The sequence below is a fragment of the Urocitellus parryii genome, chromosome 15 (genome assembly GCF_045843805.1).
Source record: "Urocitellus parryii isolate mUroPar1 chromosome 15, mUroPar1.hap1, whole genome shotgun sequence".
Classification (NCBI taxonomy): Eukaryota; Metazoa; Chordata; class Mammalia; order Rodentia; family Sciuridae; genus Urocitellus; species Urocitellus parryii.
Window position 1 is genome coordinate 53,187,690 of NC_135545.1, and position 25,573 is coordinate 53,213,262.

The 25,573-nt window shown below is 37.5% G+C and overlaps 1 protein-coding gene across 1 annotated transcript; it reads right to left on the minus strand.

Annotated features, from left to right (window-relative positions):
* Positions 1 to 25,474, minus strand: Cmc2 (C-X9-C motif containing 2). Its single transcript, XM_026392999.2, has 4 exons — positions 25,192 to 25,474; positions 13,608 to 13,719; positions 4,836 to 4,907; positions 1 to 370 (listed from the first exon to the last, which is right to left on the minus strand). The coding sequence occupies exons 1-4, from the start codon at positions 25,317 to 25,319 to the stop codon at positions 284 to 286; spliced, it is 399 nt and encodes a 132-aa protein (XP_026248784.1). The 5' UTR covers positions 25,320 to 25,474; the 3' UTR covers positions 1 to 283.
* Between the last annotated feature and the right edge of the window lie 99 nt (positions 25,475 to 25,573).

Here is a 25,573-nt window from a genome sequence, read left to right on the forward strand (position 1 = left end):
AATATTTGAATTACTTTATTGAAGGAGATAGGTTATTCAAACACTACACAGATGCAACAGAGATCAAAAACATTGAGGAAGTCGGGCTTGTTGGGAGTTGATAGTACTGAAGGCTCTGCTCAAATGCTCAGAATCTAGTTTTTCATATTTCTCCATGGTTTGACTCTTCAATGATCACTCTCTGTTCAAAGATTCTGGACAACAAATGAGATAAGATTCTTTTGGCTATCAATCAACAGTCCTCAGGTCTTCTCTCAGCCAAGATATCCCAAAAAAATGTAAATTATTTTTCTGATTCCTCCAGAGGACTGAAAAGTCTTTTTCGCATTGCATTGCCATGCTCCCTGCTCCTGGTCCTCTTTTCCATGTACTGGAAGGAAAAAGGGAGAGAAGAGATGGGAGATGATGTCACCATTTATGCCAGATAAGCCAAATAATAAATGCTATTACTAAAATTTTTTTAATTGTATTTTTTTAAAATTTTACTGAATCTGAGACATTTAGTACAACACTCATTCTATACAGGGTAGCACTTACATCCTAACAGGTACATAATAGTTGCTGAATCGACTGCCTCCCAAAATAAGAATTCAATATTCAATATTTCAGATGGATGAGTTCTGTCCCTGTTCTCCAAGAGTCCACAGACCAGGAAGTCCTATAACTCTGCTAAACACATCTAGTTAAGAGGGGCACACCACCTTGAGAGGTGGCCTGTTTAACTGTTGGACAGTTCTACTTGATTCAAAGTTTTCATATTGAACCAAAAAGTATATCCCTGTAATCTCTCCTGTTGTCTTCTGTTTCTTCTTGCCTGCTATATTCAAATAACTGATGAATTATGACCCACTCCTTTTCTTCAGGCTGAACACCATGGGTTTCTACAACTGTTCCACAGCACATTGCTTCTGTCTTCTAACATCTGTAAAATGACTTTTATTTTATACCCCACTATAACATCAACTCACTTTTATATTTAAAAATCACTAGAATTAAACACAATATCCTACTAGACATAGTCTGACAGACATGGTATAATGAACCTAGTTCTTATGTCCTAGTCATACAGTACATTTCTCTAAGTATTACTAAGAATCAATGGCTCTTTGCAGCCACATTATCCTATAGACTCATATGGAAATTTATAGCCAGCTGAACTTCCTAAGATTCTTCATCATGAACAATCATCAAACTTGATTCTCCCTAAATCCTAAATTTCCATAATCAACTTGGATTAAAATGCAATTTTCACCTTGAACATTTCCATGCTAGTACTGTAATGAATAACAGAAAACACAGAGCCAGGCACTTAAAGATTTTCTCAAATAAATGGTTATTAACCTATGTTTAGAACACAAAAACCTGAATATAGTGTTTTATATGTATATATTTAATGCTTACAACATACACAGAAATATAAACATATTTTAAAGGAGAATCAATATTTCCCCCTGGGCAGAAGAGGAAAAGTTAAAGTAAATTCAAACAGGAAAAAAAAATGTGAGTATATGTGAATAATTGAACATCAAAATCTTCTAGGAGCCAGAGATATGGAAACAGAGGCCACAGAAACTAAAGATTAGTGACAGAGTTAATCAAGGACTTGACTGGAACCCTTCCCCTATTCTTGAACAGTTTTTAAAATATGGGGATTCATGAAGAGTTACTTCACTTTTCTGGGCCAGTAATCTCAAATATAAGGAGCTAGGCTAGAAAATCTTTTAAGAATTTTTCTCCATCAAAGATTTTCATTGAAGGATTCTACAAATCTTTTTGAATGATAGTTTTTGCCTTCCTCATCAAAAGGCTAAATCAAATTATAGATGAATCACAGAATCACAGTCCTTTCAACAAAAATCATTCTTTTCATCTGTCAAACATTAAATTTCCTCATAAGATTATTGGGAGGAGCCAATCAAAAATAAACATGGAGGTACAGACTCTAAGCATAGAACTTGATACTGGACTGTCTCTGGCAATCAAGATAGGAGGAGGTTCTTAAGGGTAGATAAGTCTTCAGAACAGTAGTTTGTCATAGGCCCACTAAATGTGTTACAGAGCAAATTATATTAAAATATATGTCTGAGATATCTCCATAGAATTAAAAGAAATGACTATGAAGTCATTTAGTCATTTACAAAGCCCCATCAAATGACACAAACAGGATAACCCCCAAAAAACAAAACAATTACGCAGGGCAAAGATAATGATGCAAAAGTAATATCAGTGATTATTTCAATAGAAAGAACAAAAACAGTAAGAAAACAGCAAAGAGAGGCTCAGAAAGAAACACCCAGCCCTTTTTCTAGCTAAAAGCTTCGTGGAATGAAGTATTTCCATGACTCACGAAGGGAAAGGTAGGAGGAAAGCATCTGAAGTTAGCATTTAAGTAGAGAGGAAATAAAAGACCATAGTTTCAGAGGATTAGAGTATGAAAGGCCAGACAGAAAAGCACTTATAAAGTAGGTAATGAAGCAATATAAAGGTACACAGAAGGGCATGGGGTTGTGACTCAGCAAGCACTCGCCTAGCACGTGTGAGGCACTGGGTTCAATCCTTAGCATCACGTAAAAAATAAATAAATACATAAAGGTTATTGTACCCACCTGTAACTAAAAAAATAATAATAAAAATAAAAAATAATTTTTTAGAAAGTACATAGAAGACTTAGAAAATAAGTCATGAAAGCTACATGAAAAAACAATATGGGGCTGGGGTTGTAGCTCAGTGGTAGAGTGTTCACCTAGCAAGAGTGAGGCATAAGTTCAATCCTCAACACCAGAAATAAATAAAGTAGCAGATGGGAGTAAAAAAAGGAAACACAAAGCCAGGCACAGTGGCACACACTTGTAATCCAGCGGCTAGGAAGGCTAAGGCAGGAGGATCATGAGTTCAAAGCAAGCCTCAGCAAAAGCAAGGAGCAACTCAGTGAGACCCTATCTTTAAATAAAATACAAAATAGGGCTGGGGATGTGGCTCAGTGGTTGAGTGCCCCTGAGTTGTTTAATCCTGGTACAGGATTAAATCCTATTTAATCCTTTTCCACCCAAAAGAAAAAGAAAACACAAAATATCTACAACATTTTATCAAATAGTCACTGACAGAGCTCAGGATCAACAAGGGGAAAAAAGTCGCATCAAGTTCTAATCACCACAGCAAAATTATTAAACTATTTGGAGGAAAAAAAATTTAAACATAGGAAAAAGCCGTACAATTGAAAACATGTAAAAATACCACCACCACACCAGCTATATCAATAAAATAGTATGGGTTGTTCATAAGTTTATTATTAAGTTAGTCCTAGATTTCGTTTCCATACAAACTAGCTTTTATAAATGAAGGAAAACATCTTTCCAAAACAATCATTTTAAAAGCCAGTTGTGGTCACACACACCTCTAATTCTAGCTACTTAGGAGACTGAGGCATGAGAAATACAAGTTCAAGGTCAGTCGAGGTGACTTAGTTAGACCTTGTCTCAAAGGGGGGGGGGGGTCATTGGGGGTGGTAGGACTGTAGCTCAGTGGCATAGCACTTGTCTAGCATGTGCAAGGCCGTGGGTTTGATCCCCACTACAAAAGGAAACAATCATTTAAAAACACTAATATACATATTTGTGCACACAAAGAAAATTATCACCCTTAATACAGAACTCCAGGAAGTTCTTCAAATAGTAATGATAATGTCACACTGAAACAGGAATTCTTTTTTCTTTTTGTTGGACCTGGGGTTGAACTGAGGGATGCTCTACCACTGAGCCACATACCCAGCCCTTTTTTATATTTTATTTGGAGACAGGGTCTCGCTAAGTTGCTTAGGGCCTTGCTAAGTTGCTGAGGCTGGTCTTGAATTTGTGATCCTCCTACCTCGGCCTCCCAAGCTGCTGGTATTATGGGCCTGTACCACGGGGCCCAGCTTGAAACAGAGATTTTAAGAAGCAAAAACAAAACAAACAAACAAAAAACCCAGAGTAGAAAATATGCAAAAAGAAGAAAGATAAATGCTGGGCAGTTTCAAACATTACAACCTTTCCATCTGAGACTAGATGAAAAAAGAAAATAAGTTTGAAATACAGAAAATGAAAATTGGAACAGATTTTTTTGTCTATATTATGTGTGTATATGTACACATATTCATAATTATGTATGTATACATACATATATATTTTTAGTCATTACATGTTTTTAAAGGTTCCGAACATAAAAACCTGAAATGCAGACTACAAATGGAATTAAATTTCTTTTTAAAGGTTTGAAATGCCCTCTGCTTGGTTAGCAGTTCCAGGAAATAGACAACAAATTAGGTATTTTGGCTATTTGCCCAAAGCCAAGTCATAACTTAAATGTAAGTTAACTAAGTTAACTTAAGATGACACCTTCCCAAATAAGTCCAATAAGAGCCCTTTGACTTGTACAGCATAATTATGAAGAAATTCAGGACTTTAAAGCTGTTTCCTTTATGTAAGGAAACAGGCCCAGAGAGTTCAGTCATCTGCTGATCAAGGGCTAATTGATTGATGCAACTAAGTCTGATCAGAGACTCAACTTTCTTAAATCTTAAAATTGATCCAACTTGAATTCTCCAGGAAAACAGAAAGTTTTCATGTGTGTGTGTGTGTGTGTGTGTGTGTGTGTGTGTGTGTTTGTCAAAAAGACAGCAGTGTTCTAAACCGTCCCCAAAGCAGGCTTTCATTTTTCCTCTGGGTTTTCAATGGGTGGTCATACATACAAATGTTCTGTTAGACCAAAACTGAAGGACATTTTAATAATGTTAACAACACATAATATTTTACATGTTCTGTTATTCAAGTACTTCCAGCCTTTGACATTCTTCTTACCTCATTCTTCAAGCATTTTCTCATCTCCCGATCAAGAGCGTTACAATGACCAAAAAATTTCAGAATGTTGTGCTAAAAGGAAGAAAAGGGGTAAAAGATTCATCCCATAATATGCCAAGGTCTCTGGCACACAGAATTTAATTCTTATGGAATTGAATTTACTGTGTTCCTTTGTAAAGAAGCAAATAAATAATAGTTAAATGTACCAAATATATAAACAGTCTTATCCTGGCCCTTGCTACCTAGAAGAAAAAAATGCTCCATAGGTGGAATGAAACAAAGGTCTTTACCTAGATAACAGAAAAGTCTCCTAGCCCATCAAAACCTCACATAGACAGAGCGTCAAAGTTTAACACCTCATACCCCTTTCCTGAAGGGACACATTAAAAGCTCACAGCAATCCATTCTCTAAGACAGGGACTGCTGTCAAGCTGCAGTGTGCCTACAGTGAAATAAGTAGTGACTTCACTAGCAAGCACTCTGTCCCTTAAGAGTAATTATTTAATAAAATGCTTAGTGCCAGAGCATATCCTCATTTGCCTCCATTCAAAATGTCACCAAAATACATCAGAGACACACACTATCATTACACGACCCACAGTATAAGACATACAAATAAGCCACTAGTTTATAATAAAAGGAAATCTAAGTCTGCTTTGTTGAAAAAACAAAACAACAACAAAAAATTCCTCCTGGTTTCAAATCCTATGACTGAAGGCAAAAAGTAACAGTGCTGTAAAGCAGGATAAGAGGAAGGATCTGAATTTCAGTAGGACCATAATTAGTGTTTACACATCACAACTTTTAAGGGTGGGTCAGATAGCACAGCCATCTGCTATAATGACAGGCCGTAAATGCTGAACTTGTGTTTGTAGTAAGCACATTTCCCCCTTCTCTTTCTAATTATGGCTTTCATGGAAACCAGACAGCACATAATTAGCAAGCTATGCCTACTACTCTTTCTTTTTTCTCCTCACTGCCACTTTATAAGCATTTTTCAGGTCCACAATGAATAAATGGTCAAGAATCTTTCTGGCAAACATTTAAAGATAGTATAACATCTCCTATTTGTTACCTAATGGCCTTTTCAGAATAAATATTTCCTGTGTATTTTCTCAAACTACGTCTTTGGCAACAAATAAACAGAGACAATGCATTTTCACCCCTTCTAATAATAAACATGTAGCAAAAAAAAAAAATTAGACACGTAGAATGTAAGATAATATTTCAGTTTAGTGCACATTTGTTCATATCATCCCACATATAAGCACTAATATGCTTCCTTTCACCTCAACATTAAGCCCAAAGAAGAAATTATACTCTTGTGACATCATGTGAAAAAGGTTAAGCCCAATGCCCCAGTGAAACTGGTATAAAAATGCCTGTGAATTGCAATTCTATTGTATACACAACACAGGGCAGCTGTCTCTGGTGCCTGGTATCTACTTCTAGAGAGCCAAACCAACTGATCATTGAATAAGTGAGTCAATCAGGAGACAACTGAAAATCTTTAACGTGGAGAACTATGTCCCAGAGACTGAGCAAGAACGTTCTTGGCCCCATCTTAGCACACAGGAAGAGGGAAGAAAAACATGAAGCAATTGCCATAAAATAGTAGTCTAGTCCAGAGACACTGAGGAACTTGCAAGACCTTTTCTGGAGATGTACAGATACAAAACTATTTTCCTAATGATTCTAGGACCTTCTTTTTTCTTTCATTTTCAACTTCTCACAAGGGTACAGAACTTTTCCTGGGGCTCCATGAAGTCTGTCACAAGAGATTGAACATACAGGCCAGATAGGAGAAGCCAGCTGTATTTTATTAATACAGACATAAGAGAATGGTAAAAATGCACATGTAATGTCATCCTTTTCACTTTCTTTCATTGAATAATAAAATTTTTATGAAAATTAGTGCTAATGTGAAACAGTCTATTTTTAAGTAATTTTTAAATTTATCAACTTTAATTTATAATTCAGTAAATACTGATAGGTATTACCCACCTAAGTAAAAAGCTTGTTGGAGGCCCCAGTAATGTTCAAGAATGTAAAGGAGTCCTGAAACCCAAAGAATTGCCATGAAGCAGGAGATGCTTTATGAATGTGCATGGAATATAGTGACTGTGATACGATAACCTAGGCCAGGAAAGGAGAAAACAGAGAGGAAATGGCCCAACCAAGCTGAAGAAAACCTGGAGAATGATAAAACCTGGCTCAGGAAATGGTTAAGCAGAGACAGTGAGAATGCTCTAAGGTGAGCAAAGGCAACTACAAAGGCTTAGAGGAAATAATATTCTCCAGCACATACAGAAAACATTAGGAAGGTGGGGAGAAGTCATGGGAGAGAGGTGGATTCCAAGAGTTACCTATGGATGGGTTTTATGAAGACTAAAGCTCAAAAACAAAAAAATTCTCAGGCAAAGGGAGTCATTTAAAGAGAGCAATAAACTTATTTTTGAAAAACCACTCCAGATGCAGCATGAAAAGTAGATTTAGAGATGAAAAACAGGAGACCAGATCAAAGTCCTAATCAGACACTGTGGTCATGGATTATGTTGGTGGCATGGGCAATAGAAAACAATGATTCAAGAATTGGGCAACACCTGGTAAGTTCACATGATAGGTGAGGCTGATGGACAAATTAAAGATGACACTGGCTTCTGGCTTGAACAAGGAAATGTCATGAAGACAGAAAGAGATTTTAAATAAGAGGTAAGATGAGCTTGGGTTTGGACATTATTGAGTTTATTTGCACAACATTTAAGTCCACTAGAGTCGAGATAAACGGACGTGTAATTCAGGGGGAAAAAAATCTGAGCTAGAGATATTAGTCTCTGAGATCATGGGAGTGAATGAATTTTTCCAGGAGGTATAGGAGAAAAACAGGGCAAGAATAGAGGGGAGACTGCCAAGGAGACAGAAGAGTGGCCAAAGAAACAGAAGGAAGACCACAGAAGACAGAAGTATGGTACAAGCCTGGAAAAGCACATTTTGATAAGGAAGCAAACCAGCCTGGAAGAGTGAGGAAACAACGGAAAGGCCCTGTGAAACTAACAACTGTGCAGTCACTAGTGACCCTAGCACCGTAGTGAAGGCAGAAGCCAAACTGAAGAAAAAGCATTATTATTATTTTTTAATACTTATTTATTTATTTATTTATTAGTTGTAGTTGGACACAATATCTTTATTTTATTTATTCTTATGTGGTGCTGAGGATTGAACCCAGGGCCTCGTAAGTGCTAGGTGAGCCCCAGCCCCAGTACAAGAGAAAGTATTATTTTAATAGCTCACACCAACAAAAGCAATGAAGGCTACCAGACAACTGGGATTACAAAGGGATTTTATGTATTCATTTTCTCAGGATGGAAAAGATGTGGGCATTTGAACACGCTAACAGAAGACCAAATTAAAAAAAAAAAAAGGAAAACCATGAAAATTAAAAAAAAAAAAAAAAAAAGCCTGATAAAGCCAATTGTTAATGAGCTTATTTTGGGGTGGTAGAGAAAAAAGTAGTTTTATTTACTTTGCACTTTCTTAGGCTTTTTTAAACACTATTTCCAAAGACATGTATTACTTACACATTACTTTTATAAATCAGAAAAAATAACATTAAAGGGTTCCACATAGCTTTGAAGAAAACAGCTCTTCTAAATTCTGTATTTTAACTGTAGATAACCTAAGTCTTGCTGACAAACGTAGGCAAAACAGGCCAGTAGATCAGAAGCAGCCTGTAGATACTGATGGCTAAGGAAATGACATTCGGCTTCGAAGACCATAGAAGAACTATAAAACACAGGAAGAATGATAAAAGCACAGCAAGTTAGGATCATGTGGAGATAAAAAACAGCCCTGCATTTCAAGGACTGGAGAGCGCTGTAGAATTTCAGTACAGAAAGGAGCATGCGAAATGATGGTTTAGTCAACAAAGAAATTAAACTGCAGAATTACAAATTCAGGGCTGGAAGACATCTTAAGACAACTTTATCCATTCATTCCAGTGATTAAACTGAAATTTCATTTGTTTAACATGTGTCTAATATTCCTGGACAATGCAGGAAACAGATAGAATTTCGAGCTTTTAATAAACAGTAAACCACAAAAGTATCCACATATGGTACATTTCCACTTACATCAAATATAAACCCAGGTAGAACTGAACTCTATTGTAAGGACTTAAAATGGCTAGTTATCTTTCTTGGGGTGTGACTTGTAGGGAGCACAGAGAGCTTTGGGGTGATGATGCTGGCTTAACCAAGGTGGTGAAAAAATGGGCATGAGTTTGTGAGAAATCTGTCTCCTATTATCTGCAGTATTTCCAAACTGCTCAACCCTGAAATACACAGCAGCCAATTTCAGAACTGCTGATCCATACACTGCAAAACCCAAACTCTACCAACAACTGCTCTTTCAGACTATAGCCTATATTCAAATTACTTGGGTCAGTTCATTTATTCCTTGACTAGATAACTCATTTCAAAAAGCTAGGTTCACTTGTTATTTGTATTCCAGTTTTTGTTTTTCTTCCCATCCTTTCTTGCCCTTTTTTAAACTTAGCATGTAAAACATTAAAGATTAAAAAGGCAAGAGTTACGTAAGAGATGCCATCAGAAATTTCATTCCCCCATTCTCTTGACCTTGCTCCCACCTGTCCCCCAGAAGGTAATGAATCTCATTAATTTCAGGTGTATTTTGTCTTTTTCCACACAAGAGATCCAAGTAGTTTTGCTTTCTCCTTTTCTAAAGAAATGCTAGAATACTGTAGTTTTACTTTCTCCTTTTCTAAAGAAATGCTAGAATACTGTAAACACTCTCACACTTCAATTTTCTTCACTCAAAGAATCCTGGAAGACATTTCTTGTAGTTCATAGAAATTTTTATGTTTTAGAGTCCAAGACCCAACTGAAAGACTCCCAACTGAAACAATGTGAGCAAAAATGAAGTACTGGATTATAACACAATGTAAAAAAACAAATATGCATAAGTCCACACTGAAGTAAATAAATAAATGGAAGAAGACAGAAGGTCTCCAGAACTCTAAATTATTTATGTGGACATTCCACCTTCAAAGAGGGAAGGGCCTAACTTCCAGTCCTCAATATAGGCTGTGCACAGTGAATTCCTTCTGGAGTTATGGAAGGTGGGAAATAGTAACTTTAAGGGAAAGAAGTCTGACAAATACTACTTAATAAGACCATCCCGATCAACATCAAAAGAGCTCAATCACACACATGTGTAACCTCAACACAACGTGTGCTGAATATGGTACTTGACCTCTGTGGTTTTCCTCCCAAACTCATACCACCATGAGTATAACCATGAGAAACATATGACACGTTCAAATAAAGGAGCATCCTAAAATACCTGACTAGTAAACCTCAATATTATCAAGTCATCAAAAACAAAGAAAGAAACTGCCACAGCCAAGAGTAGTCTTGAGGAGTTACAACAAAAGCATGCAACCTGGTGTCCTGAGGAAATCCTGTAACAGGAAATCAGGACAACACCTAACCTGAGAAATCTGAACAAAGCACGACTTTAATTAATGATCATGTATCTATTAGTTCATTAACCACAATAAACGTACCTTCCTAATGTGTTCATAGGAGATAGTAGGTGTGGGATATACATGAACGCTGTACTGGGAAAAAATATTTACAATAAACTTATTAAAGGCCTTACATGCCCAATCAATCATAACACAAATTTTTAAATATGGGCAAAAGATTTTATATGAGTGGCCAATAAGTACATGAAAAGATGCTCAAAATCACTAGCCACCAGGGAAATACAATCTAAAACCAACAGGAAACACTACTATAATACCTACAGGTTGGAGAAAGTGAAAAATTTTTACAATATTAAGTGCTGGTGAAAATAGGGTGCAGGGGTCTGGGGATGTGGCTCAAGCGGTAGCACGCTCGCCTGGCATGCGGGCAGCCTGGGTTTGATCCTCGGCACCACATACAAAGATGTTGTGTCCGCCGAAAACTAAAGGAAATAAATATTTTTTAAAAATTCTCTCTCTCTCTCTCTCTCTCTCTCTCTCTCTTAAAAAAAAAAAAAAGAAAAGAAAATAGGGTGCAGGTAGAAACATAAAATAGTACTGAATGGAAAAGTCTGGCAGTTTCTTATAAACACTTACTTACCACACCACCTAGTCATTCCACTTCCAGGGATTTACCCAAGTGAAATAAAAAGATATCCACACAAATACTTGTATACAAATGTTCATAGCAGCTTTATTCAAAACAGCATAACTGCAAACAACCTAAATATCCATCAATAGGCAGGCAAACTGGCATATTCATACAATGGAATACCACTTAGAAATAAAAATGAATGAATTAATGACATATCCAACAAACTCTATTAGCTTCAAAAAATATGGAACAATACATAAAAACATACAATGTAGAGTACATTTATAACAAATTCTGGAATAGCAAAACTAATCTACATCAACAAAAAGTAGTTCAGGGGTTACTTGGGCCAAGGTGAGAAATGGGGACTGCAAAGCCACACAGGGAACTCTAATACGAAAGAAATGTTGTTTACCTCAACTGTGACAATGATTGCATGGGTGTTTATGTTGGTCAAAAATCAAACTGTACATTTAAATAGCTGTTTTACTGTATGAAATTATACTTCAAAAGTTAATTCTTCAAAAGTCTATCTTTAGTTCCAATGATCTGAAATATCCCCTTCATTATAAGAAATCCTTTTGAAATGAAAAAAATGTAATATTTGATTCCTCTTTAAAAAATCATGGACCAGGCTAGGGGTATAGCTCAGTTGGTAGAGTGCTTGTCTAACATGCACAAGGACCTGGGTTCAATCCCTAGCACCACCGAAAAAATTGGGGTTGTGGCTCAGTGGTAAAGTGCTTGCCTAGCCCATGTGAAGCACTGGGTTGCACCCTTAGCACCACATAACAAATGAAATAAAAGCATGCTGTCCATCTACAGCTACAAAAATAAAAATTAAACAACAGCAGCAAAAAAATCATGGACCAAAGAGCAGTATGCAAATAACATGTAACAAAGAATATTTAAAAATCAAGGACTGAAAAACTGAAGCCCTTAATCTGGTTAACCTAGGAAGTAAATATGAAAAAACAGCATTTCTTCACATATGCATAATGTTATGAAAACACAACACACTTCTAAAGGTTAAATTGGCAAAATCATTAAGGATAAGACTAACATATTACCCTACAAAATCTCTTTCTCTCCAAAGCTTCTTTCTGGTAGTGGACACTCCCTGTTTTCCTTTTACTATAACTCACTACATACAGAGTTGAAACATTCTATATTGAGTCAATATAAATAATCAGTTCCTGTTTTTTTAAAAAGTTAACATTTTATATTTTTACTTAAAAAATCAGAAGTTGTGCTAGGCACAGTGGCCCATGCCTGTAATCCCAGTGATTCAGAATGCTAAAGCAAGAGGACTGCAATTTTGAGGTCAGCCTCAGCAACTTAATGAAGTCCTAAGCAACTTAGTGAGAGCCTGTCTCAAAATAAAAATTCAAAAGGGCTGAGGATATGGCTCAGTGATAAAGCATCGTGGGTTCAATGCCTACTATCAAAAAAATAAATAAAAAATAAAATCAGAAGTTGTGTTTCAGTTATGCAGTCTAGCTCAAATATCAGCTGAGTCAATTCAGGAATAGTGGGGCAGTTCCCGAGACTTGATTTAAAAGTATGGTGAAGGGGATGTGGCTCAAGTGGTAGCGCGCTCGCCTGGCATGCATTCGGCCTGGGTTCGATCCTCAGCACCACATAAAACAAAGATGTTGTGTCTGCCGAAAATTAAAATAATAAATATTAAAAAATTCTCTCGCTCTCTCTAAAAAAATAAATAAATAAAAGTATGGTGAAAATGGTTTACCTAAAGTATACTGTCATCAAGTAAAAATATGACTTCACAGGCTAAGTATTTCTTAGTACCTGACTTTTGGTCTTTAAATTTTATTCATTTAAGTATTATTATTAAATGAGATACATTGAAAGTTTATAAGTATCATGAGAAAAGAAACTAATTCACCATGTGAAGTAAAACACAAATATTTCCTACAACTATGTCATGCATCAAATGTAGGAGGAAAAGCTAAATATTCAATATCTATAAAAATGTCAGCTTGACTTAATACATTCTAAGTATGGGTTCCTTTTCTTCCTTTTTTTTTTTTTTTTCCTCTTTTTTTGCAGTACTGGGGATTGAACCCAGGGCCTTATACATCCTAGGCAAAGCACTGTAACATTGGACTATAATCCCCAGCCCTCTATTTAGGTCTAACCATTGAATTGCTTCCATTTCACTAACAATTAAATCCAACAGATTAGGCTGATCATAAATTAAATGTAACTAACATTTAATTATATAAAATGTTTCAATTACCATAAAACAGAGAATGGTAGCCATTAAGAAACAGATAATCTTAGAATAACTCCTTCATGATCAAAAGAGTCAGAGCTGAACTGTTCTATTATTAAGAATGGGAAAGATATTTCACTGTAAGAACACAGTTTCCAACTACTACATACTGTTTCAGAAGTTCTCTAAACAAACTATCATGGCTTTATTTTTACTAATCATAAAAGGAGGTGGTTTCTTTAAACGAAAAATTTTACATCATTTGCTAATGTTTACTAAGCTCACATCCACTACTAAGACATTATCATCTCTTTCCATTAAGGGAGATAACATTTTACATTAGTGTGTTGTACCTAAGTTTCTTTGTATTTTATGGTCATTTTTCTGAACTCTTACATTTTTGTGACATTCCTTAAGCAAGTTAATCAAGATGTTGCATTCTTCAGTGTGCAAGTGCGAAGATAAGTCAGGATGCATCTTTGGGAGGTGATGATCACAGCAGTACAACCTGTGAATACAAGAATGTCTTGAATATGGATGAATACATTTGTGAATACTACTTAAAAGAAATTTCAATAAGAACCCCAAATGACCTTCATTGGAAAAGAATGTTAACCATTAACCAGCAGTGAGACTTTAGGCAAACCATTAAATATTAGCCTCTGCTTCCTTATCTAACGATTTCACATACTCAGCAAGTTATCAGGAGTGTTTAATAGAACCTGCATCCAGAAGCAAGAACCATAGAGTAATAAGTGGAAATAAGAGCTCCGAAGCAAAAACAGCTTGCCTGATTTCAAATATTTTCCTCAGATTCCTTAAATTGATTACTCCTCATTTTGTTCAGTGGAAATTCCACCTATTAAGAGAATTGGTTTATAAATTCATTTAAAACACCTATTCTCCTGAGAAGGCTAAAGGACTATTAGTTAGTCTCATATTAGTATGAATTAATACAGACTGCTTTCTTCTTAACATCTGCTAAGACACCTGGTTAGACAATGAAGTAGAATAAGAAGCATATATGATTTTTTTTCAAGTGGAGCAATTATGTCCAAAAAATTAATTATTACACTGAAAACAGAAGTATTAAAGACACGGAGAAAACAGACGCCTTGTGCAGTGTTTGTGGGACTGTAAAACAGTGCACAGTACAAAACAGTATGGTGGCTGATCAAATATCAAAAACAGAGGTGCCATATGATCCAGCAATTCCACTTCTGCTTATACATATCCAAAAGAACTGAAGCAGGGTCCTATTACACCAATGTAACACATTATTCCCCAGTTAAAATAAGCCACCCAAGTGTCCACAGACAGATGACTAGACAAGCATGATATAGTATACATATAATGGAATATTATTTCCTTAAAAAGGAAAGAAATTCATACTATTTAAATTCATATTATTTCCTTAAAAAGGAAAGAAAGAAGAATAGTGTTTACCTGGAGCAGGGGGAGGAGAATTAGGAGTTACTGTTTAATGGGTAAGAGAGAGTTACAGAGATAGATGGTGGTGATAGTTGCACAACATTATGAATGTGTTTTTTGTTTTCCTGGTGCTGAGGACTGAACCCAAAAACACTTTACTACTGAACTATATTCCTAGTCCTTTTTTTGTTTGTTTGTTTTTTAAACAGGGTCTAAATTGCTCAGGCTGGCCTGGAACTTGTGATCATAACTTCACTACACCTAGCATGAACTATATGCTTAAAAATGGTTAAGATGGCAATTATTAGAATTTTTCAAAAAGAAAAAGAAAATAGGAGAAAATTTAAACATTAGATTGAGCAAAAAGTTCTGATATATCACAAGCACAAACCATAAAATAAAAATTCACATATCATCAAAACCACAGACTTTCACACTTCAAAAAACACCAGGAAGTATAATGACATGTTAATATCATCAACTAAAATAAATGTATCAGTGTGGTTCAGGGTGTTGACGGCTGTGCTTGAATGGGGGAAGGAGATATGTGGCAGCTCTGTACTTAGTGTTCAACTTTGTTGTGCTTGAATGGGGGAAGGAGATATATGGCAGCTCTGTACTTTGTGTTCAACTTTGCTATGAACTTACCACTACTCTAAAATAGAAAATCTATTTTAAAAGACAAGCTATAAACCAGAAGATATTTGCAAATCACATATGATAAAGTATTTGTATTCTTGTTACTAGAACACAAAAAAAATGCTTACAATTCTGTAAGACCAAGAATCCAATTTGTAAAACAGATCCACCCCCCAGCAAAAAAAAAAAAATGGGTAAAAATTTGAATGTATCACAAAAAATAAAGGAATGATTAATTAAGCACATGAAAAGATGCTCAACCCCATTAGTCTTTAGGAAAATGCAAATTAAAATTACAAAGAGATATCACCACTCCTATCAGCTACACAGATGCTCCTCAACAGCAGGGTTATACCCAGATAGACCTATTTTAATCTAAATATATTGTGAGTCAAAAATGCATTTAATACAGTAATCCAATGAACACTGTAGCTTTGCCTTGTCAGTCTGAAATGTGCTCAGAACACTTGCATTAGCAAACAGTTGGGCAAAATCATCTAACATAAAACCTATTTTATAAATAAAGCATTGAATATCTCTTGTAATTATGGAACAGTACACTGAAAGTGTGAAACAGAGTAGTTATGCAGTACTCACCATTAATGTACACAGATGAAAACACACTGGCCCTGAAGAATGTTTGATGCATTGAACCAAAATTAACTGCTGGATGATGTGGATGCTACAGCGACAAGAGTACTGACTCCTCTCTCTTCTAACAAGACTTGAGAATAACTGGTGGAAGGCACTGAGGCACTGACACTTGTTGACGGTTTAGCAGGCATAGTGTTTTTCAGAAAGATATCAAGTTTTGACTGTACAGTCAGTTTCTTTTCTTCATTATATATTTCTCTATAGCAAGCAAGAGCATCTTGAATCTGCCTGTCAGCTCTTGCATATCTCTCGTAATTGCTGTCCATTTCTTCTAACATCCGCATACCGCTGCTGATAGTAGCAAATGCCTCTGCCAGTTTCTTTGCTGTGAACTTTCTTGGTGCCTTCCATATAATTTCTTCCTCTGCTTTAACTTCTTTACTTCTTTCCTTCTCTGGTTCAATCAGCTCCTCATTGGAAATCTCTTCAGTTTTAATGCTGACAATTTCATGAATATCGTCTTCATGGATGTCTAATTTTAATTGCTTCCCAAGAGTTAATATGTTGTTACTTACCATATCATCAACAGCAGGTCCTTTGTTAAAACCTTTGAATGTGTTCACATATGTCTTCAAAACTTTCTTCCAAATGCAGTTCATGCACTGTTGTGTGACTTCTTCCCATGCTGCAGCAATGTTCTGGATAGCATTTAGAATGTTAAAACCTTTCCAAAATTCCTGGAGTGTTTGGCCAGATTCAGTTGCTTCAACAGCCTGAGCAAATGTCTGGCGTAAATAGTGTGCTTTGAAGGCAGCTATTGCACCTTGGTCCATTGGTTGAATGAGTGTGGTTGTGTTGAGTGGCAAATAAACCACCTTTACATCAGGATGCATGGCTCCAATATGTTGTGGATGCCCTGGAGCGTCATCTAAGATCAGAAGAATCCTGAATGGGATATTGTTTTGCCTACAATATTCTCTTGCCTGAGGAATAAAACAGTTCAAAAACCAGTCTTCAAACAACACTGAAGTCATCCAGGCTTTCTTATTATGGCGATAATAAACAGGAAGTGTATGCTTGCTCACATTCTTAAATGCTCTAGGGTTCTCTGAGTGGTAGATGAGGAAAGGCTTTAATTTGAATCCTGAAACATTTCCACCCAAAAGCACAGTTACATGGTCTCTGAATCCTGGTATTGTCTTGTACTCTTGAGGAACGTATGTATGCTCAGGCAGACGCTTCCAGAACAAGCTTGTTTCATCAACATTAAATATCTGTTCTGGTAAATATTTCTGATCCACAATTATCCTATGCAACTCTTCCTTAAAAGCTTCAGCACATTCAATATCAGCACTTGCTGCCTCACCACTGACCTTCACAGTGTGAAAATTATGACGCCTTTTGAAGCGCTGGAACCACCCATGACTTGCAGTAAACATCTGTGTGTATGTAGGATCAGCATGTTCTTTCAGCATATTGAAAAGACTTCTTGCCTTAGCCTGGATCATCAGGAGACTAAGTGGTGCACGCTTTCGTATCTGCTCATCTATCCACTCAACAAGTAATTTTTCCATATCATCAATTGGCCCAGCTCTTTTCTTTGTAATGACAGTGGACTTAACTGATGCTGACGATTTCACTGCATCGCTGATTCGTTTCTTATCCTTTAAGATGGTTGAGATCGTGGACTGTGACAGTCCTGACTCCCGTGCAATGACCATTACTGGCTTGCCACCTTCATGCTGAGCAATTATTTTGAGTTTCATCTCAAGAGTAATTGCCTTCCTCCTCTTCTTTTCACCAGAAGCAGGAGACACAGATGGGCGTTTTGTAGACATGATGGGATGCAAAAACACAAAACACAAAATCCAAAAAGTGTTGGCAACACAGTACACTGCAAAGTTTACCCTTGTGATCACGTGGCTGTCTGGGAGCTATAGCTGGCAGCTGCTGCCCACCACTGAGTGAGAGTATTGTACCGCATATCGCCAGCCAGGGAACAGATTGAAATTCAAAATTCGATGAATGGTTTCTACTGAAAATGTATTGCTAGCACATCATTGTAAAGTTGAAAGCTCATAAGTCGAACCATCATTAAGTCAGGGACCGTCTGTAATCAAAAAGTCAGACAATACCAAGCATTGGTTAGGATATGGAGAAACTGCACACAGGAGAAATGAAAATATAAATCCACCCAAAGACATGTATGTGCATGTTCACAGCAGTATTATTCATAACAGCTAATACTGGAAACTATCCAGATGTCCAGGGAATTGGATAAACAAAATGTGGTATATCTACATAATGGGATGCCATTTTGCAATTAGAAGAAATGAACCACTGATACATGCTCTAGCAATGATGACCTCAACAGCCCATAGCCAGATGCAAAAGACTATATACTGCATCAGTCCATTTATATACAATGTATAGAAAAATAAAAGGCAAATTTACAGATACAAAAAGCAAATCATTGGTTGCCTAGGACTAAAGTTGAGAGTGATGATTAATTTGTAACTGTGAACAAAGGAACCTCTTCCAGTAATGAAAGTGTTCTAAAACTGGATTGTGGCAATGGTTGCACAATTCTACAAATCTACTAAAATATTACAAAGGTCGAGTTTTATGAAAAGTAAATTATACCTCAATAAAGGCTGTTTAAAAAAAATTTCTGGGCTGGGGTTGTGGCTCAGTGGCAGAGCGCTTGCCTAGCACATGTGAAACCCTGGATTCACTCCTCAGCACCACATGAAAATAAATAAATAAAATAAAGGTACTGAGTCCAACTACAACTAAAAAATAAATATATTTTTTAAATGTTTAAAAAAAAGTTCCAAGAATGTATGAAACTTGAAAGCATTATGTTAAACACAGTAAGCCAAACTCAGAAAGCCAAGGGTCATGTTTTCTCTCATATGTTTAAGAGGAAAAAGGAAAAGAAAGGGGTGTGTGTGTGGGGGGGGGGATCTCATGAATCTCTAAGATAAAGACCAATAGAGGAAAAGGATCAGGGGGAGCATGTACCAACGTGTATGATGTATAATTATAACACACCAATACAAAATATGTGGGAAAAAATAAGAACAATGAAAAGAATAAGATGTGTAAATTTATAAGTTCTGAAAAATTCAAAATGCCCATCACTCCCAACAAATACAAAAACAACAACAAAAATATTTGAACAAACAATTTCAAAGGACTACAGCACAGCTAATTCAGACAGGAACTTTATCAGTAGATCACTATCTCATTCAGTAACTACGACCACACACACTCATACTCTCTATCACACACAAACATACCACAGGTGAAGGTCACGAATCAAGCTATTACACCCAACTAAGAATTTATTTGAATGAAAAACAGAAAGGCAGCCAAGTTCAAATTTTGTTTACCTAGCACTGATTACAAGGTCTTATAACAGAAATTTATTGCTTCAGGAGAATCAAATTGTATGTAGTTCAACAATGTAAATCATCTAATGTTGTACTAATATTACGTACCTACATTTATGTATAAGTTATCTGGTTTCCACCTCATTGTCTCTAAAAAGAAATACTAGCTTAGCCACCTAAAAAATGTCTTTAACATTTTATTCTGTAAATTTATTTGATAATGTTTTTGTGCAGTTCTATCAACTAGACCTCAAATGTAGGCCTGTACAGTTCAGAAACAAGCTTATGATGTACAGAAATAACCTCTTTGATTGGCAAAGTAAACATAGATGGTCCCCTACCTACAACTGTTCTTACTGATTTCTTGACTTACAATGGTGCAAAGGCCATAACTTCAGAAACCGTACTTCATTGCTCTTCTCCGGAGCAAACAGTATGCAGCACAATACCCTGACACTCATTCTTGATGATGGCAGTGGCAGTCAGCATAACTCCCAGCCACAAGATCACAAGGGGAACCACATACTCTACAGTGTATTTATTGTGTTGCCATCACTTTTTTGGATGTTGTGTTTGGTTTTCACATTCCATCAGGTCTACAAAACACCCATCTGTGTATGTGCGTGAGATAATCAACACTTGATTATAAAATAGTCTTTGTGTTAAGTGATTCTGTCCAACTAGAGGCTAGTGTAAATATTCTGAGCATACTTAAGGCCAGGCTAGCTATGATGTAAGCCTAGGTATGATAAATGCATATTTTTACTTACATTTTCAACTTATGATAGGTTTATCTGAACACAACCCACTGAAAGTCCAGGAGCATCTTTTACTTGAGGAGACACTTGGTGCTAAGATACTATATACATGCACACTGTATATAAGCACAAATACGCACACTGGTATGTAAAAACACAATGTAAAATATACAATAAAATATATTCTCCTCTCTTCATAACAAAAATTTATTTCAAACATGTAAGCTACTGTTAATCCAGCCAAGGAACCAATAAGAAATCTTCCCTTTTCCTTTTTAAAATTTTTTGTTAAATATTTATTTTTTAGTTATAGTTGGACAATACCTTTATTTCACTTGTTTATTTTTATGTAGTGCTGAGGATCAAACCCAGGGTCCCACACGTGTGAGGCGAGCGCTCTACCACTGAGCCACAACCCCAGCCCTAAAATTTTATTTTTTAATTTTTTTTTTAAAGAGAGAGAGAGAGAGAGAGAGAGAGAGAGAGAGAGAGAGAATTTTTATTTATTTATTTTTTTTTTAGTTCTCGGCGGACACAACATCTTTGTTGGTATGTGGTGCTAAGGATCGAACCCGGGCCGCAGGAACGCGAGGCGAGCGTGCTACCGCTTGAGCCACATCCCTAGCCCGTGAGAGAATTTTTTTAATATTTATTTTTTAGCTTTTGGCAGACACAACATCTTTGTTTGTATGTAGTGCTGAGGATCAAACCCGGGCCACACGCATGCCAAGCGAGCGCACTACCGCTTGAGCCACATCCCCAGCCCAAATTTTATTTTTAATTGACAAATAATATTTGTATTCTTTTATTTATGGGATTCTCCTAATTTTTTATCCTAGATGACTATTTCATAAAAATTAAACAGTTTCTGCTTCCTTCTCCTACTCTTCTTGGTATGAATTACTACTTAAAGCTCTAAACACTCACCCTTATCTAATTCCTTGTAATACAAATCATTTCCCTCTTTCTTCCACCATATCTTTTACCCACCATGTTTTCTTCAGATAGACAGCTCCTGCCCCTTTCCCTCTACCCACCCTGAGCCTATGCTATGCTCTCTTCCACGCACGCCATGTCACCTGGCTTTCCCCAAACATCAGTGCATACACAGATGTACTACTGTTCTCTTGGGTCTAATATACAAAGTATGACTGTAAGTGTGACAACAGTGCTGTTCTCTCAGAACACAGATGAGCAAGTGCTGATACTTCCTGTAGTTGTCTTCCTACTCTAATTAAACACTCAGAATTCAAGGCATTTTTTAATGAACTGAAGAAAAATCTAGATATATACTCAACATTCTTATTTTTTAAATTTCTTCAAAACCATAAGATGGTATCAACATTATTAGTTTAGAAAATAATTTGGTGAATTAATGTGCTAGACAGTCTTAACGATCCAACAACCATAGAAAATGAATACCCTTTTAAATTCAGCTGAACCTTAAAGAAACTACCTTTTTGTAGGTCGAAACATGCATCACCCACATTTTCATAGAAAAATTAAGTCCCAGGTCACACAGTAAGTGACAGTTAACTACCCACCTCTCATCCTGACGGATTTTTCCCATGTTCAAAATAGTAAAGACATACCTTCTTAGCAGTTTGTGAATGAAATAAATTCAGACAAGAAAAAACTGTTTTAGTGTAGGTTGTAGCTCAGTGGTAGGGCACTTATCTAGCATGAGTGAGGCACTGGGTTCGATCCTCAGCACCACATAGAAATAAATAAATAAAAATAAAGGCACTGTGTCTCTATCTACAACTAAAATAATAAAGAAAAAATCTTCCCAAAGAACCTCTGGTTGGCCTAGTTCACTAGGCACTAATTCCAGGCCTAAATTCCAAAGACGTTAATATGGTACTTTCCTGTATTATTACTAATAGAGAGCTTATGAATATCAAGAAATAGAATATTACTATACTAGTCACTGGTCAGCCTACCCAGAATACTGACAATCTGAACACTAGGACCAGGCATGGAGAGGGATGTTCGTGTTAGAAATGGGTCTGACACTAGATTAAAACAGAAAACCACTGATGAAACAGGGACTACTTACCAACTTAGAGAAGCCCACAACAGAGAGGAGATACAAATAAGAAACAGTCAGATTAAAAAGGTCATTGGATTTGAAGGAAAATGTGTGTAGATTTATTTAGGACAAAAGTTGTGGACTTGACTTTCCTAAGTTATATAACTTTGGTTACTAATTTGAGATCTGTCTCTTCTTCCATAAAAAGGAATTAACTTTTGACTTGTATCTCACAAGTTTAAAACAATGTGTGTGTTTGAAATAGTGAACAGTAAGTGTGGCATGTGTGTCTCTAAAGTTCTCGGTCATATGATGTGAAACTCTGACCTGAATCTACTCTGTGATGTGTCTGAAGACAAAACTGGAACCAAAGGGTGAAAGTACAAAAGCAGATGTCACGTTCATGGGAGTCTAACAACAAAACAGGCCATGTGCACCTGTGTTTTATCTGTTGTAATGTGCCCAAAAGAGACTGGCTACATCAACGTAGGACATTATAGGGTATATTCTTCATCACATTCTTAAGTTTCTTCTCAAATATAAGTTCCCAATTAATTTATTTCAAGCCACTTCCAAAAATAAAATGCACATCCAAAGAATAAACACTTGCTATGATTAAGAATCCAGAAGGACTGGAGGGAGGTGTAGCTCAGTGGAGGAGTATGTGCTTAGCCGGTACAAGACCCTGAATTCAATACCCAGCATCTCTCTCTCTCTCTCTCTCACACACACACACCAGAAAACAATTTCAAAAAGGTAGTGTTGGGCTGGGATTGTGGCTCAGCGGTAGAGCGCTTGCCTCTCACGGGCGGGACCTGGGTTCTATCCTCAGCACCACATAAAAATAAAGGAATTGTGTTGTGTCCATCTACACGTAAAAAAATAAATATTTTTAAAAGAAAGGCAGTGTCAAAGTAAATATGAACATCAATACCACGGTTGAAACAAAAGTGAAGGGAACATTCATTGTAATAAGACCCTGTGCACAGTGTTTACAGTGAGAGTAATATATCCCATCCAAATTGTATTAAACACAAAACTTCAATCTTACCAGAAATCATTTTTAAAAGTCTATTCTAGTAACATTATAATGTTATAGCATTATAACTCAAAGTTATAACATTATAACTCTAGTCTATTATAACTCAAAGTATTTCTTACAAACTAAAAGAAAGTATATAAACACAAAACTTCAGTTCCACCTTTACACTGATCTTTATAAGTCACCAGAAGGATAAACTTGTCATAATTACACCTCCTTCTCCGTTCCAGCTTCCTCAAGTATGAACACAAGGATACTAAGATAGTTCAATGAAACAAAAAATTTTCCATTGTGAAACACTGGTATTTTACTATATGGCTAATAAAGCTCCTAATAAAGCAATTTCAACTTTTTTTTGAGGGTTGGCTGGGAGGATGAAAGCAGTGGGGTACTCTCAATAAAAATATAAAAACTAAAATTTTATTTTATTTACTCTTTGTTTACCACAACTGTGAGGCAAAATGTTCCTAATGAATATTCTGAGAGAGCAGATTTCAACCACAAGATGGCACAATTCTAGAAAATAAATAAACTGAACTTCAATACAAAGAAAAAGGATAAGTATTCCAATAACAGACTTTGGAATATCTATAATCACAGGGGAAACCCTGTATTTTAATGCCACCTGTTTTTTTTTTTTTCCCCCTTTGGAAATACCTTGCTACTGTTTGGTTGTACCAGAAATAAATTTATACTACAGTTAAAATTTCTAATTTTATTTTAAAATAAGAAGAAAAAATAAAGGCCAGAAAAGTCTCTTGTTCAGGGTCTCTTTAAGATCTGTTCTCTAGAAAAAACTATCAATATTTAATGTTTCCTAAAATGGTTATTATAAAGCCTACATTTCATAAAGTCCTGATACTAATTAAATGAGTACTTTCAAAACTTTTTCAAACTATGAACCACGCTGCACCAGAGGTAGCAAAAACAGCATGAGTGTGTCCACCCTACTCACTCCTCATCACTGCTGCAAAGCAACCGAGTCTGAACTATATCACTCCTAGGGTAGAGACCTGTTGCTACTGACAGCAACCAGGAAGCTGACTAGGGAGGACTTAACAATGACTTCTCCAAATAACTGCACAAGGACTGGGCCTCAGTAGCTTTCCCTGATCATTTATCTGTACTTGCTAGGTGCGAAGCCCTCTGCCAAGACACGAAGATTTCAAAGACAACATTAACCCATACACGTGGAAAGTGCGCAGATGACTGACAGGATGCTCCTGTAAACACATGCAGAAAATGACAACGAGTGTGTGTTGAATACTGAATTTACGTTTATCAGAGATTGAGAAATAATTCACACCCTAACACACAAAAAAGATACAGACCTCGCACCTAGCTAGTACTGATGAATGATTAGGGAAAGCTACTGAGGACTCGTTTTAAATCAACTCTATGTTAGGGAAAGGGTGCCGCACCAGAGGGCCCTGGCTACTGCACACTTACATTCATTTAAGGTTCCCAAGTTCTCCGCTTCCTTAAGACGACCCAAGACGTCTCCTGTGAAGACCAGCACGGTCATCTTTAAAGCCCGCAAAAGGTGAGAACGTCTACTTTCCTTGACAAGTGCAACGATGGGGATCGTGCCCGTCCTGACGTCGCGAGTGAGTCGGATTAGGGCAACTCTGAAGCTAAAAGGCGCCCTAGAAGGCTCCAGTGACCGCAATAGTGAAGCCTGCCAGGCGCTCCCCGCGTTTTCAAACTGCGCTTCGGAAACCGACGCGTGGACAACACCCATTATGCACGCGCGGCGGCCGAGGCTCGGAAGCAGAGGGCCAGCCAAGGTCCCCAGGCTCGCGAGGGGCGGGCGGACGCCGAGGGTCAGAGGTGCAGGACACCCATGGGCTGCTCGGGGCGGCGGAGTGTCCCCAGCGCACGCGGAAGGCAGAGCACTCGTGAAGCACCTGAGCCACCACTGAGAACTGCCCGGCCCGTGGCTCCGCCGGGTCCTCCTCGCCCAGCCACCTAGGCACCGCGAAGGGCAGGCCACCCGAACGACGCGGGCGTCACGGCCTCCCCGCGCGCACGGACACGGCGAGGCCCAGCTGCGGTTCTCAGACCTTTCCCCCGCGCCCCCAGGACTCACCGACTCGCGGCCGAAAGCCAAGTCTTACAGAGACCCGAAGGCCGGGTGCCCAGGGCTCGCACAGCCGTCCCGCAGGAAGCGAACTCCCAGCCGCGACCCGCCCCGCCTCCGTCGCGGCCTGGGCGCATGCGCAAGGCGGCCCGGACGGGCCCATCCCGCGACGCCAAGGGGGAAAGAGAGCGTGTCCACCAGCACTACGGCGCCCGTGCGGCCAACCAGTGAAGGAAGCGGGCTTCGTGGCCGAGCCCCCCGTATATCCACAACCTCTTCTCCAGGGGAATGTGCCGCGGGTTCACCCAGCCTCACTTCCGTCGCGGCCCTCGTGGGCCTCCGTGCCCCGGGCGCAGGACAAAATGTGCGCTCCAGGGGCGGAGCCTGCAGG

What these genes read in the sequence shown, in the direction of transcription:
- Cmc2 (XM_026392999.2), bottom strand. Translation starts at nt 25,319, where the DNA reads ATGCGCCCAGGCCGCGACGGAGGCGGGGCGGGTCGCGGCTGGGAGTTC. An exon ending in TGGCTTTCGGCCGCGAGTCG is followed by an intron (nt 13,720 to 25,191) that starts GTGAGTCCTGGG and finishes TTGTATTCACAG; the next exon opens with GTTGTACTGCTGTGATCATC. An exon ending in GAAAATGCTTGAAGAATGAG is followed by an intron (nt 371 to 4,835) that starts GTAAGAAGAATG and finishes TTTTCCTTCCAG; the next exon opens with TACATGGAAAAGAGGACCAG.